Source organism: Rhineura floridana, chromosome 1 (genome assembly GCF_030035675.1).
Source record: "Rhineura floridana isolate rRhiFlo1 chromosome 1, rRhiFlo1.hap2, whole genome shotgun sequence".
Lineage (NCBI taxonomy): Eukaryota > Metazoa > Chordata > Lepidosauria > Squamata > Rhineuridae > Rhineura > Rhineura floridana.
In genome coordinates this window covers 46,076,502-46,089,199 of record NC_084480.1, presented here as the reverse complement: position 1 = coordinate 46,089,199, position 12,698 = coordinate 46,076,502, and the positions used below count along the sequence as shown (strand labels likewise).

General features: G+C 42.3%; 1 protein-coding gene across 2 annotated transcripts in view; it reads right to left on the bottom strand.

Moving 5' to 3' along the window:
- AP3B1 (adaptor related protein complex 3 subunit beta 1) overlaps positions 1 to 12,698 on the bottom strand; it is a 295,297-nt gene that overhangs the window by 57,120 nt on the left and 225,479 nt on the right. For both annotated transcript variants that reach the window (XM_061620123.1, XM_061620112.1), the window contains exon 24: positions 6,922 to 7,006. In XM_061620123.1, coding sequence (XP_061476107.1) covers positions 6,922 to 7,006 — 85 coding nt within the window. The remainder of the gene's footprint in view (positions 1 to 6,921; positions 7,007 to 12,698) is intronic.

Sequence of the window (12,698 nt, the reverse complement as noted above, 5' to 3'; positions counted from 1 at the left end):
GGTGGGGAGAAAGACTGTGTTCCACAGGAAACAATGGCTCTATGATGCCATGTTAAAGACTCTGAAGATCAATTATCATGTTCCAGACTAAAAATCTTATGCAAGGATGGAAAAAGTATCAAGAACTCAATTTTCAGGCAACTGGGATTTCTTTCCAGTTCTATTTATAAAGATAAATTTCAAACACTTCTCTGAAGTAACGGGAGGTAACAAAATGTAACCACAAATAGTTCCCCTCCAAGTTTTCTCCAAGGACAAAACTATCACACCAGACATAAATGCACCTGTAATGTTGCACTTCCCTGCACCTTTAATAGCAAGGGAATGATTATTGGGCCTGCCCACATGAGCTTTTGAGCCCTACTCACGCAGTCCTACCAAGTCCAGAGTCTATTAGCTGCTGCTGCTTCCAGATGTTGCTGGACTACAGCTCCCATCATCCCCGACCATGCTACCTGGGCCTGCACAGAGTAGAAATCCAACAACCCAACTTTGCTTTAGGGAATACCATCTCTCATATCAATCCTAGTCCACTCCCATAAAGAAAAGGCCTTTTCTATGAGTCAGTTGTATTAACACAGCTCTGCACTCTTGTGTTGTAACATTTCTCAGTTGTGACCCCACAGTTGCTGGAACTCACTAATAAATTTCAGACAAAGCCCAACTTGACCAGGAATTGTTCTGAGCACCACAACAGGATGGTATCTACCCAGCCTACTTCCTAACTACCCTGCTCCCCACTTGCAGCAAAGACCAAGTCGAGGGTATGCCCTGTTCTGTGTCGGGCCAATGACCATTTGAGACAGCAAAAGTCAATGAGTTTCACTGTCCTGGGGTCCTTCAGCACCATGCCAGGGATCACCTCAGCCAGCCTGTCCAGGGAGGCTGTTGGGGAGCAGGGTGGCTGGTACATCAACAGCATCCCTAACCTCTCTTTGGCCCTGCTATAAGGAGGTTTTCTGATTATAGACAATTAACTCTGGTGGACCACAGCAACCTCCCATCTGGCTTAGTACTACACCAAGGACCAAGTGGGCAAAGCTGAGTTAGGTCCGGCCTACCTAGCTCTCCCACTCAGGTCTTGGTAATACATGCCAGATCAGCCTGCTCATTCACAATTAGATCATGGATCATTGTGGTCTTATGCTGAATTGACTTGCTTTTCGACAGAAATACCACCAGACTACTCAGCACAGTGGTATATAGGACTGTACCAAGGACAGGTAGGAGCTGGGTGAGGGACACAGTCTGCAAGCACTTGTAATCCCTCCCCTGATGTTATACTAGTCAACATGCCATCAGTTTGAGTTCATCTAGTGCAACAGGATGTTTCTCTGTAACTCTGGAAACAAAGTCTCTTCCTGGGCAGTTACAGCCAGTTTGGACCCTATTCCTGTAAAAGTGAATTTAGGATTTCTCTCTACCAATTAAAATTTTGTCTTATAATGAATTTTTGTTTACTGGGGATGATGGATGACATTCCTGATAAGGATGATGCCTCCTACTGGACAGAACAGGCAGGGTCCGCTAAAGCCTTTTGCCTCCACTCCAGGGGAAGGAGTCATACCCCTCACCAGACTGACTGGCAGAGCAGACAACTCCTCAACCCCACGCTGACATTCCAATTTCAGCTCTGTTGATCACAGAAACCTACCTTTTGAGAAACTGTATGAAACAGAAAAAAGAGAAACCAACAGGTAACAGAAAAGCACAGCAAAAAAGGACTTAACACCAAAGTAGAACAGCCACCCCCAAAACCCAATGTAGCACACACATGTGGAAAAAACAGAAAAATACCTAACCATACATACAGCAGTGGCAGGAGCCATAAACCACACCTCTCAGGTTTCCAGCAGAGGAAGGAGAGGTGGGCAGAATGTCATCCATCATCCCCAGTAAACAGAAATTCACAGTAAGACAGATTTTCGTTTTTACCTGAGGATGAGGGATGACATTCCTGATAGGGACATAACAGAGCAGTTTCCAAGACCTGGGTGGGCTTCCTCTGCCTCTCTCCTCACTGCCTTACAGCCTTCTGAAGGACCCTCCTATCAAAGACTATGGCAGTGGGAGGTGAAATATATTCTAGCAAAATTCTAGGTGTGTTCTGTGTGTCCACCTTGCCTTAAATAAAGTGGTTTAAACATAGGAGACTGAAAACATGCATCCTCTTTTTTCCAACAGCTAGTCATTGCTGAAGTAGCAACATATTGTAATGTCTGATTTTACATCAAACTGCAGTTTCAGATTCAACTTTTAATGCACCCAAAATAGAAATAGAACATAACCTCCAAATTGAAACACAAAAGGCTGTCTTCACCATCATATGACATTGACCAATAAAATGGCTTTGAAATTAATAAAAATAAATTTGACACAGATTTCTAGGATGAATAATGAGGGAAATATAATTTTCTAGTTTAGATTCTCTGTAGAAACATTAGTAACACAGGAAAGAAGCAAAGTAAGAAGAACACCAACAAACATAGAAAAATATAATTCTCTATCTTTGGAGATGGCGAGTGTTGCCACCACTCACCATATGCTCAGAGGCACATGTTCCCAAATTCTTCCAAGCTACACAGGAAGTGGATTGGACTGTGAAAGACCAACCCAAATTGTGTTTGCATTTTGACAAATTTGTAGGGCAGCCCAATATCTCAGAGAGGAGGTCAGGTCTCCTGCTCCCCTGGTGCATTCACTATAGCTGCCCAATTTCCCTGCTTTTTAAAGTTTGATAGAAATATCTCTTGGCTATAGGTATGTTCTTAAACCGCAAGGGTTTTTGCCTATTAATGAATATAAATAATAATAATAATGGGAAGCAATTTGATACTGACATTCTGGCTCAGGGGAAAAGGGTGGGAAAACTTCTCAACTAGGGCCTACTTCCCTGTCTCTGCCCAGGAAAAAAGAGCAGGAAAACTCCTCAGCTAGGGCATACTCCCAGGTCTCTGCCCAGATTACTCATATCCCTTGTCTGTTCTGAGGAGAAAAGTCTAACCTTTCCACAGAAACAAACCTGGAACACATTAAGATTCCTCCCCAGATATCTCACCCCTTTTGTTTCCGAGGGAGGAAGGAACAGACACAGCCAACCTGAAGATTGAAATCCTTTGTGTAACCCCTCCACGCAGAGGAAACACACTGCACCTTCAGATAAGTACAATCTGACACGATATATGACCCTTCTCCATTGGCAACAGTACATATATCCACAGCCCCATGCCTTGACTTAAACCCCTGACATCAGGGATAGAACACAAGGCAGAGGGGATACACTGCCACCTATAGTGGGTTCTAACTTTAGGCATCACAAACTTGAGTGATTAACACCATCTCCCCAAATCTTGATTAGCACCCTTTGCTCCGGCTGACAAAATTCTGGGAAAAGGGACCCCCACATCAGCCATCAAGGCAGAAAACAAGGGAAAACTAGACCAATTCAAAAACCTCATGGAGAGATCCCACTCAGCCCTCCAAATAGTACTGAAGGGTTGTAGGAAAAATAAACAAGCTCTGTGGGCTGTTTGGCAGAAGCAAAAGGGAACATTTTCATCTTTTTTTTTCTTACTTTAAGCACCTGCATCCAGAAACAAGGATGAGGGCTCAGGCACCACAGGCTGTTCCTTAATTTATAGCAAAATCTGCCTGGCCATAGCCAAGAAGGCAAGGGGAACATTTTAGGTGCAGATTCTTCCCCTGAAAACTCAAAACAGAAGCAGCTTCAGACTTCTTACTGGCTGGTTCCACATAAGCTGGAGAAAAACTGTTGAGGAAAAACTGCTGGAGGAGCTCAGAGGAGGAGATCCCACAAAATGTCCACTTGAAGATCTGTGGAATCCCCTCCAAATATGAGTTGTAGATCCAAGTACCCCTTGCCCCTATCTCTCCTTCACGTAGGATATCTCCCCCAAGGGGGCCGCCCCTTAATCTCTTGGGAATATATATAACCCTTAACCAGGATAGAGACTTAGGAAAAACACCTTCTGCAGGTAAGGACCCTGGCACATCAGAAAGGTTACTCACTCCTCCATGCTGGTAATAGCACAACTGACTCATAATAAAGCAGAAAAGTTTTAATGCTTTGTAGCTACCCTAGAAACTATTTAGCCTATTAGGATTAGCCCATTCAGCTTTCCAGATGGCTTGTGATAGGTTTACCAGAACTGGAGGGGAAAACCTTCTCTGCACCCACAGCTGAGGACTGAGAGGAGGCATCCTTCAACCTCAGTAAGCTGTGAGGCTTCCATATTTTTGCCAGTAAGGGATGAAGAAACTTCAGAAGCCAACCAGCTTGGTTGAGGCTGAACCACCTGCATGTCTTCCTCAGAAAGTCCACCCTCCTTCCCCAGTAGTTCAGAAGATGAATAATAACAGGCAGCGCTCCCTCTTCCCTTCAGGGAACTTTTGAAGGTGAAAGCATGATCAGCACCACCCACCCCCTCAGCACGTTTCTTAGCTGGCTCCACAATGACAGGAACTTGGAATAGGGGAAGGAGAGCCCACAGAACTGCTACTTGTAATATATCTTTCTCTTATGCTTTCTGGAAAGGTGCCTCACTCACCTCCATATTTTTTCCTTTATGGGCTTTCTATGAAGAGGATCACCCCCTCCTCAGCTACTATGAAGGAGGAAGTTCTTAACCTCTTGGAGAAGCAGGGGCATACCCATGAGAGAAACACTTGGAGAAAAGCCCCTGACTGATATAGGAAGCAGCGTGACTCACCCCACCTGCAGAAGCTCCTGTCTTACAGTGCCTGGTACTGTCAGAAAAGGAGGCATTTGAATCTGACCAGTCTCCTCACGGATGACTATAAAGGTTGGAGGTGGCAGAAGCAACAGGCAAAGCCATCAAGGCTATAGCACAGTTCTCTCTGCACAGCCACGGGTGTGGAGCAGCCAGTCACACATGAACACTGTCTACACACCACTCAACCCTCTAGCAATTCTTAAGCCTAAGGATGTGGAAAGGGCAAGAGAATGCTGAAATTCAAAGCCTTGCTGATCAATGACGTAAGGAAGGGAGGGCAATCAAGCAATCTCGCAGGGATCTGCTATGCTCAAACGCTTGATTAATGGAGCAGTTGGGACAACATGATGATCAAACAGAAATGGCACTGTCGCTTAGGTCAGCTCAAACAGAATGGCAGTCCCACTTGATGTTTATGGTGGGACCTGCCAAGCTCCATGCCCTTCAGGAACTGAGAGACGAGCTCGCTCCAGGGAACTCAGATGAAGGTAAAACATCTCTTGTGACAACCTGATCCTCTCCCCCCCCCCCGGACCACAAGACAATAGGGGGAAGGGAATAAAAAAGACACAAGACACATGTAAACACACACAGGGCAAAAGTAGTACGTACTAAGGTAAAAAAATTACATCCAGTATAACAAAACTGTAGTAATACCAAAGGGGAAGAGGAGGAAGCATAGCAAAAACCACAGAAAATAGATAGGAAAGGCACAAGACCAAGGAAAGGCAAATACTCAAGAGAAAACTAGAGGACCCAACCATCACCAACTGCAGGCAAAGTCAATTTGGTGACAGGGAAGACTCCTCCCCCTAGAGAGGAGGCAAAAGGCTTTGGTGGACTCTGCCTGTTCCTTCCAGTAGAAGTCATCCCTATCAGGAATGTCATCCATCATCTTCAGGTAAACATCACTTTGCAATTCCTTATACTGAATCTCATCTGCTGTCTAACTGCCCAAGTCAAGTGGTCTGGAGAGATCTTTTTGGAGATCTACACAGTATGTTTAGGATTGTATAAACTAAATCATTTGGTGTAACCAATTTTTTTTCTACCTTGATCCCAGGTAATTCATAAACAAATTTAGCAGAGGCAATTTTATTAACTACTGGGCCAAGTTCAAGGTTCTAATTTTGGTGAACAAAGCCCTACACAGCTTGGGACTAGGATACCTTACACCTTATATACCCAGTTGATCACTGCGCTCTGCAGGTGGGTGCCTCCTGCACATACCATCTTGTCAGAAGGTCCGTTCCACCCAACATAGGAAGTGGACCTTTAGTGTTACGGCACTAACACTTTGGAATTCCCTCTCCTTAAATATGACAGGCACCATCTCTGTTATCTTTTCGGCGTCTACTGAAGACAATCCTTTTCAACAAGCCTTTTAAGTAGAGACCTTATCCCAGCCTGTATCCTTGCTGGAATTGGTCTTTAAGATGTTTTAAAAGTTGTTTTTTCAACTTGTTTTTTTAATATGTTTTAAAGTGCTTTTAGTGTTTTATTTGGCACACTGGGCTTCTTCTGGGAGGGAGGGCGGGTCATAAATTTAATAAATTAAAAAATAACCTTGGGATAGTCTGCTGTTTACTTGCCCCTCTACTGTGAAAATCTTCTATATATGCTTAATTTCTGCTTTCTATTTTTCAGACCATAACCAAGGCTTAAGAGAGCCTGTCCTCTTATCTTAAGGTTTCCTTAACAGCCTGTACGGAGGCATTCTCTCAAAAAGTCCAGGTTTGGATACATCCTTTTGGAGCTGTTCACATCTGTCTGAGCTAAGATTGGTGAGGCACAACTACTCTGTACAGGAACCAGGCAAATTCATCCTCAGCAAGGCTTGCCCTTCAGGAAGAATGCTAACTTTCCAATGCTGCCTTCTCTCAGATGTGTCAGTTTTGTCACCTCACACATGGAGAGGATTTGAGACAAACTGCCTCAAAATGGTTCCCCTTATGATTAATTTTTAAAAAATCCATACGAGAACTGTTCGGTTGCAGAATCTGTATACTGATCAGACTTAAGCGACTTTCCTAAAAAAAGAAACCCCTTAGTCAAAAGTGTTAATATTCAAATAACACAATAGGACATAATACATTACATTTTCCTCCATTCATTTTGCCTGCACATAAATGATCTATTTTTGAAAAGCCACTGAAATGTAACTTACCACAACTGGAATGTGGCAGCCTGGGTAGAATCACAGAAGTCAATCCCCATTGAGGCTGTAATAGATTTCCCAGGTTCAAGAGATTCTAGTGAAACAGAATGTTTTCAACATGAAGCAAAACACTGAAAATGTTAGATAAATCAGCCTAATAAGACTTTTTTGAAACTTGCATTAGGTTCTGCTTACTTTAACTTAATCCTTACACTTTGCATAATTTTAGAACAAATATTTGCTTGGACTTTGATCATCACTGGAATTATGAAGAAAATAATTAGACAGCAGGGACTGTTAACTGACCTTTTGTGGTTCTCTTCAGTGAGCTGCATGGTGATACCTATTTATCAATGTCAGAAATGACACTGGAGATATTGAGATAGCCTTGGTAAGCTGGTGTTTGAAAATTCTCCAAAGTATATTGGCTATAGTAAGTTATGAACAAGAAATCTTAACAATTATGCCAACTTACAAAAATTATAATAGTTCTACTGTTATAACTTATTTAATTTTGGGATTTTTAAAAAAATGCTTATTTGTCAAAGGGCCAATGAACAGAACCTCATCTTCAATCAATTCCCTCAAAAACTAAAGCAACCTGTATTTACAATTTTATAAAAGAGTATCTGTACAATATACTACATATACTAAACTCAAGGTGATAACTTCTGAAGCCCTCCTCTTCCTTGACACTTCCCACTGCACCAAAAAACCTTGTGTTCATGAAGCAGTACCAATTGGAAATCACTGTCCTGTGATTATGAATATCCTTGAAAACTAATTATAATGGCTGAATTTTTATCACTTTGAAGTATTAGAAAAACAGATGTTCCTTGTATTAACCTACCTTATGATTTCCTGTATTATTACTGGAAATACCTCTATTTTATATATGTGTATGTAACATTGTACACTAGGGCCCCACTCATACGGCAGGTTAAGTTCCAGACCCCCGTTGAATAGTGAAAATCACAGAAAAGTGGAACACCAACAATAAAATGGCGCCAGACGCCCTTCTCGGAGCGCGTCATGCCGAAAAACACCAAAAAAGTGGAACAAGCGCCGTATGAGTGGGGCTTTACTGTAATTGAAAACCGCTGTATTATCAGAACGCAGAGAAGCAGAATGCTGAAAAGCGGGGACCTACTGTATAGGGGGCACATGCATCCTTGCCCCCAATGCCCTGGACACACGTGCTCTACATGATCAGGAAGTTCTGAGAGGCTTCTAAGCATATTCGGCACCTTTTGCTCTTGCTCCCACAGATGAATGTTTGAACAGGATATATACCTTAGATAGTTACAACATTATATTGCTAACTTTACTAGCAATATTAAGATTACTAATGTTACTAATATACAGTGCCTTGCAAAAGTAATCAGACTACTGACAAATGCTGTCATATTACTAAATTACAAATGGTACATTGTAATTTCATTTTGTATGATATTTTATTTTGAAACACTGAAACTTAAAATCAATTATTGTAAAGTGACATTGGTTTTATGTTGGAAAATGTTTGTAAGAAACATAAAAAACTCAAACATGTTGCTTGCATAAGTATTCAATCCCCACACATTAATATTTGGTAGAGCCACCTTTCGCTGCAATAACAGCTTTAAGTCTTTTGAGGTAGGTATGTACCAGCTTTGCACACAGTGTCAGAGGGATTTTGGCCCATTCTTCTTGGCAGATTAGTTCCAGGTCTTTCAGGTTGGTTGGACGTCGCTTGTGGACTGCAATTTTCAAAGAGCGCCACAGATTCTCAATGGGATTAAGATCAGGACTTTGACTGGGCTACTGTAGGGCATTCAACTTTTTGTTCTTGAGCCACTTCAATGTTGTTTGGCCTTGTGCTTGGGATCATTGTCCTGCTGAAAAGTGAATTTCCTCTCAAGTCTCAGGTTTTTAGTGGACTGAAGCAGATTCTCTTGCAGTATTTCCCTGTATTTTGCTCCATCTATTTTTCCTTCAATTTTAACAAGATGCCCAGTCCCTGCTGATGAGAAGCATCCCCACAGCATGATGCTGCCATGACCATACTTCACTGTACGGATGGTGTGTCTTGGGGCATGGGCAGTATTAGGTTTGCACCACACATAGCGCTTCGAGAGTAAAAAGCACTATATTGGTCTCATCTGATCACAAAACCTTTTCCCACATCACAGCTAGGGCACTCTCATGCTTTCTGCCAAACTCCAGACATGCTTTCAGATGGTACCTTTTGAGTAATGGCTTCTTTCTTGCCACCCTCCCATATAGGCCAGTGTTATGCAGAGCTCTTGATATGGATGACTGTTGCACCATTACTCCATTCCCAGCCACTGAACTCTGTAGCTCCTTCAAAGTGATTGTTGGCCTCCCTGTGGCTTCTGTCACCAGACTCCTTGTTCGAGCACTGAGTTTTGAGGGATGGTGTTAGGACACAGTCTATTGGGAACCCGAGTATGTGAACCTGCCACCCATGTGTCCCATTGAACACACCTCCTTAAGAGGAGGGGGACCTTTTACTAGGGATAAAACAAGCGCTTTGCCCTGAAATGTGCCTAAACAGTATGTGTATAACTCAAGAAATGCAGGTCCACACCAAACTAAAGTAAAGTCTTTTATTGACAGAAAAGAGAAAAATAGCATTATAAAACCACTGGGTGTGTCGCAGCATTAATCATTAATACACTAACCCATTCATAACAGTAAACTAAAGAAATAAAGATTCCTATTGCTATAAGGAATGACAGGTAGCAGATATTACCTATCCTAGGCCCAGCAGTGGACAGTGGAATACAGCTGAAGTGATGTGAAGGAGCTCTGACCAAAGAGCAGGAAGGAATCTCTTTGCATCAAGAGTGGAAGAATTACAGGAGACCTCAAGCGACAATGAGCAAGAGGCTAAAGCTCAATCAAGCAGAGACAATGAAACCATGCCCCACAACAAGAAGAAAAGAGTACTAGTAGTGGGAGACTCCCTCCTGCGTGGGATCAAAACCCAAGTATGCTGAGAAGATCCGTGGACTCACCAGGTATGCTGTCTACCAGGAGAACGGATTAGAGATGTGACGGAAAGGTTGCCATCACTCATCAAGCCCACCGACAGGTATCCCTTTCTCCTCATCCATGTGGGAACATATGATACTGCAAAGTGGAGCTATGAAGAAATCACATCAGACTTTGAAGCTCTGGGAAGGAAACTCAAGGACTTTGGGGCCCAGATAGTTTTTTCATCCATCCTTCCAGTACTTAGAAGAGGAGTAGAAAGGGAAAGAAAAATACTTCATGTGAATGAATGACTACGAAGGTGGTGCCGACATGAGAGATTTGGATTCTGGGACCATGGACTATGGTTCCTGGAAGATGGACTGCTGGCAAGTGATAGGTTGCATCTCACAACGACTGGAAAGAATGTGTTTGGCCACAGCATGGAGAAGTTCATCAGGAGGGCTTTAAACTGAATCCTAAGGGGGAGGGAGACTTAAACTTGGTGGTAACGACTGATGAAGGCTTGTCCACAGTAACGGGAGCAGAGAGATCAGCTCTAATAGGGCCCAGTAACAGTCCTCAGAAAAATGTAGTAAGGAAGCCAAGCCGTAAATCACATGGTCTTCGATGTCTGTATACTAATGTGCAGACCATGGGAAACAAGCAGGAAGAACTTGAATTCTTAATGCAGGAGGGCAATTATGACTTAATAGGTATAACTGAAACTTGGTGGGATGACTCCCATGACTGGAATACAGCAATTGAAGGATACAACTTGTTCAAAAAGAACATAAGGAATAAAAAGGGAGGCAGAGTCGCGCTATATATTAAAAATATATATCCCTGCACAGAAATACAGGAAGATGAGCTTGGTAGCTCCACCGAGAGTATCTGATTAAAATTAATGGGGCAAGTAATAAAAGGAATGTGGTGCTTGGAGTCTACTACCGACCACCCAATCAAGGAGAAGACGAGAATGGAACTTTTGAAAAGTAAACTGCCAATGTTTCAAGGAGGCATGATGTAGTAGTAATGGGGGTTTTCAATTATCCCGATATCCGTTGGGAGACAAATTCGGCCAAACACAGCCACTCCAAGAAATTTCTGACTTGTGTTGGAGATAACTTTCTCCTACAGAAAGTGGAGGAAGCAACCAGAGGATCAGCTATCTTGGACTTGATTCTAACCAGTAGAGATGATTTGGTGAATGAAGTAGCAGTTACAGGAATTCTGGGGGAAAGTGACCACACCATACTTGAATTCTTGATTTTAACAGAAGCAAAAGCTGGGAGTAGCCATATACCCACCCTGGACTTCAGGAAAGCTGATTTTAATAAACTCAGAACAATTGTAAGTACCGTTCCATGGCAAGCCACCATAATGAGAAAAGGAGTCCAAGATAGGGAGTTTCTAAAAAAGGAATTCTAAAAGCAAAATGGTAATGTAATTCCAATGAAGTAATTCCAACAAGGAAAAAAGGGGGGAAACAGCAGAAGAAGCCAATGTGGCTTCACAAAAAGCTTAGAGATGACCTGAAAACAAAAAGAAACACATACAGGAAGTGGAAAGAAGGCCAGGCCACAAAGGAAGAGGACAGGCAGGTATCACCGAATTGCTGGGATGGTGTCAGGAAGGCTAAAGCTGAGAATGAGCTGAGGCTAACGAGGGATGCTAAAAGCAACAAAAAAGCTTTCTTCAGGTTGTTGTTGTTATGTGCCTCCAAGTCGACTACGACTTATGGTGACCTTATGAATCAGTGACCTCCAAGAGCATCTGTTGTGAACTACACTTTTCAGATCTTGTACGTTCAGGTCTGTGGTTTCCTTTATGGAATCAATCCATCTCTTGTTTGGCCTTCCTCTTTTTCTACTTCTTTCTGTTTTTCCAAGCATTATTATCTTTTCTAATGAATCATGTCTTCTCATTATGTGTCCTAAGTATGATAACCTCAGTTTCATCATTTTAGCTTCTAATGATAGTTCTGGTTTAATTTGTTCTAACACCCAATTATTTGTCTTTTTTGCAGTCCATGGTATCCGCAAAGCTCTTCTCCAACACCACATTTCAAATGCGTTGATTTTTCTCTTATCGGCTTTTTTCACTGTCTAACTTTCACATCCATACATACAGATCGGAAATACCATGGTCTGAATGATCCTGACTTTAGTGTTCAGTGATACATCTTTACATTTGAGGACCTTTTCTAGTTCTCTCACAGCTGCCCTCCCCAGTCCTAGCCTTCTTCTGATTTCTTGACTATTCTCTCCATTTTGGTTCAATCTCCTCATTGTCAACTGTAAAGTTGCATACATCTTCTGTTGTCATTACTTTAGTCTTTTTGACATTCAGCTGTAGTCCTGCTTTTGTGCTTTCCTCTTTAACTTTCATCAGCATTCGTTTCAAATCATTACTGGTTTCTGCTAGTAGTATGGTACTGTCTGCATATCTTAAATTATTGATATTTCTCCCTCCAGTTTTCACACCTCCTTCTTCTTGGTCCAATCCTGCTTTCCGTATATGTTCTGTGCATAGATTAAATAAATAGGGTGATAAAATACACCCGTCTCACACCCTTTCCGATGGGGAACCAATTGGTTTCTCCATATTCTGTCCTTACAGTAGCCTCTTGTGCAGAGAATATGTTGCGCATCAGGACAATCAGATGCTGTGGCACCCCCATTTCTTTTAAAGCATTCCATAGTTTTTTCATGATCTACACAAAGGTTTTGCTGTAATCTATAAAGCACAGGGTGATTTTCTTCTGAAATTCCTTGCTCCGTTCCATTATCCAACGTATGTTTGCGATA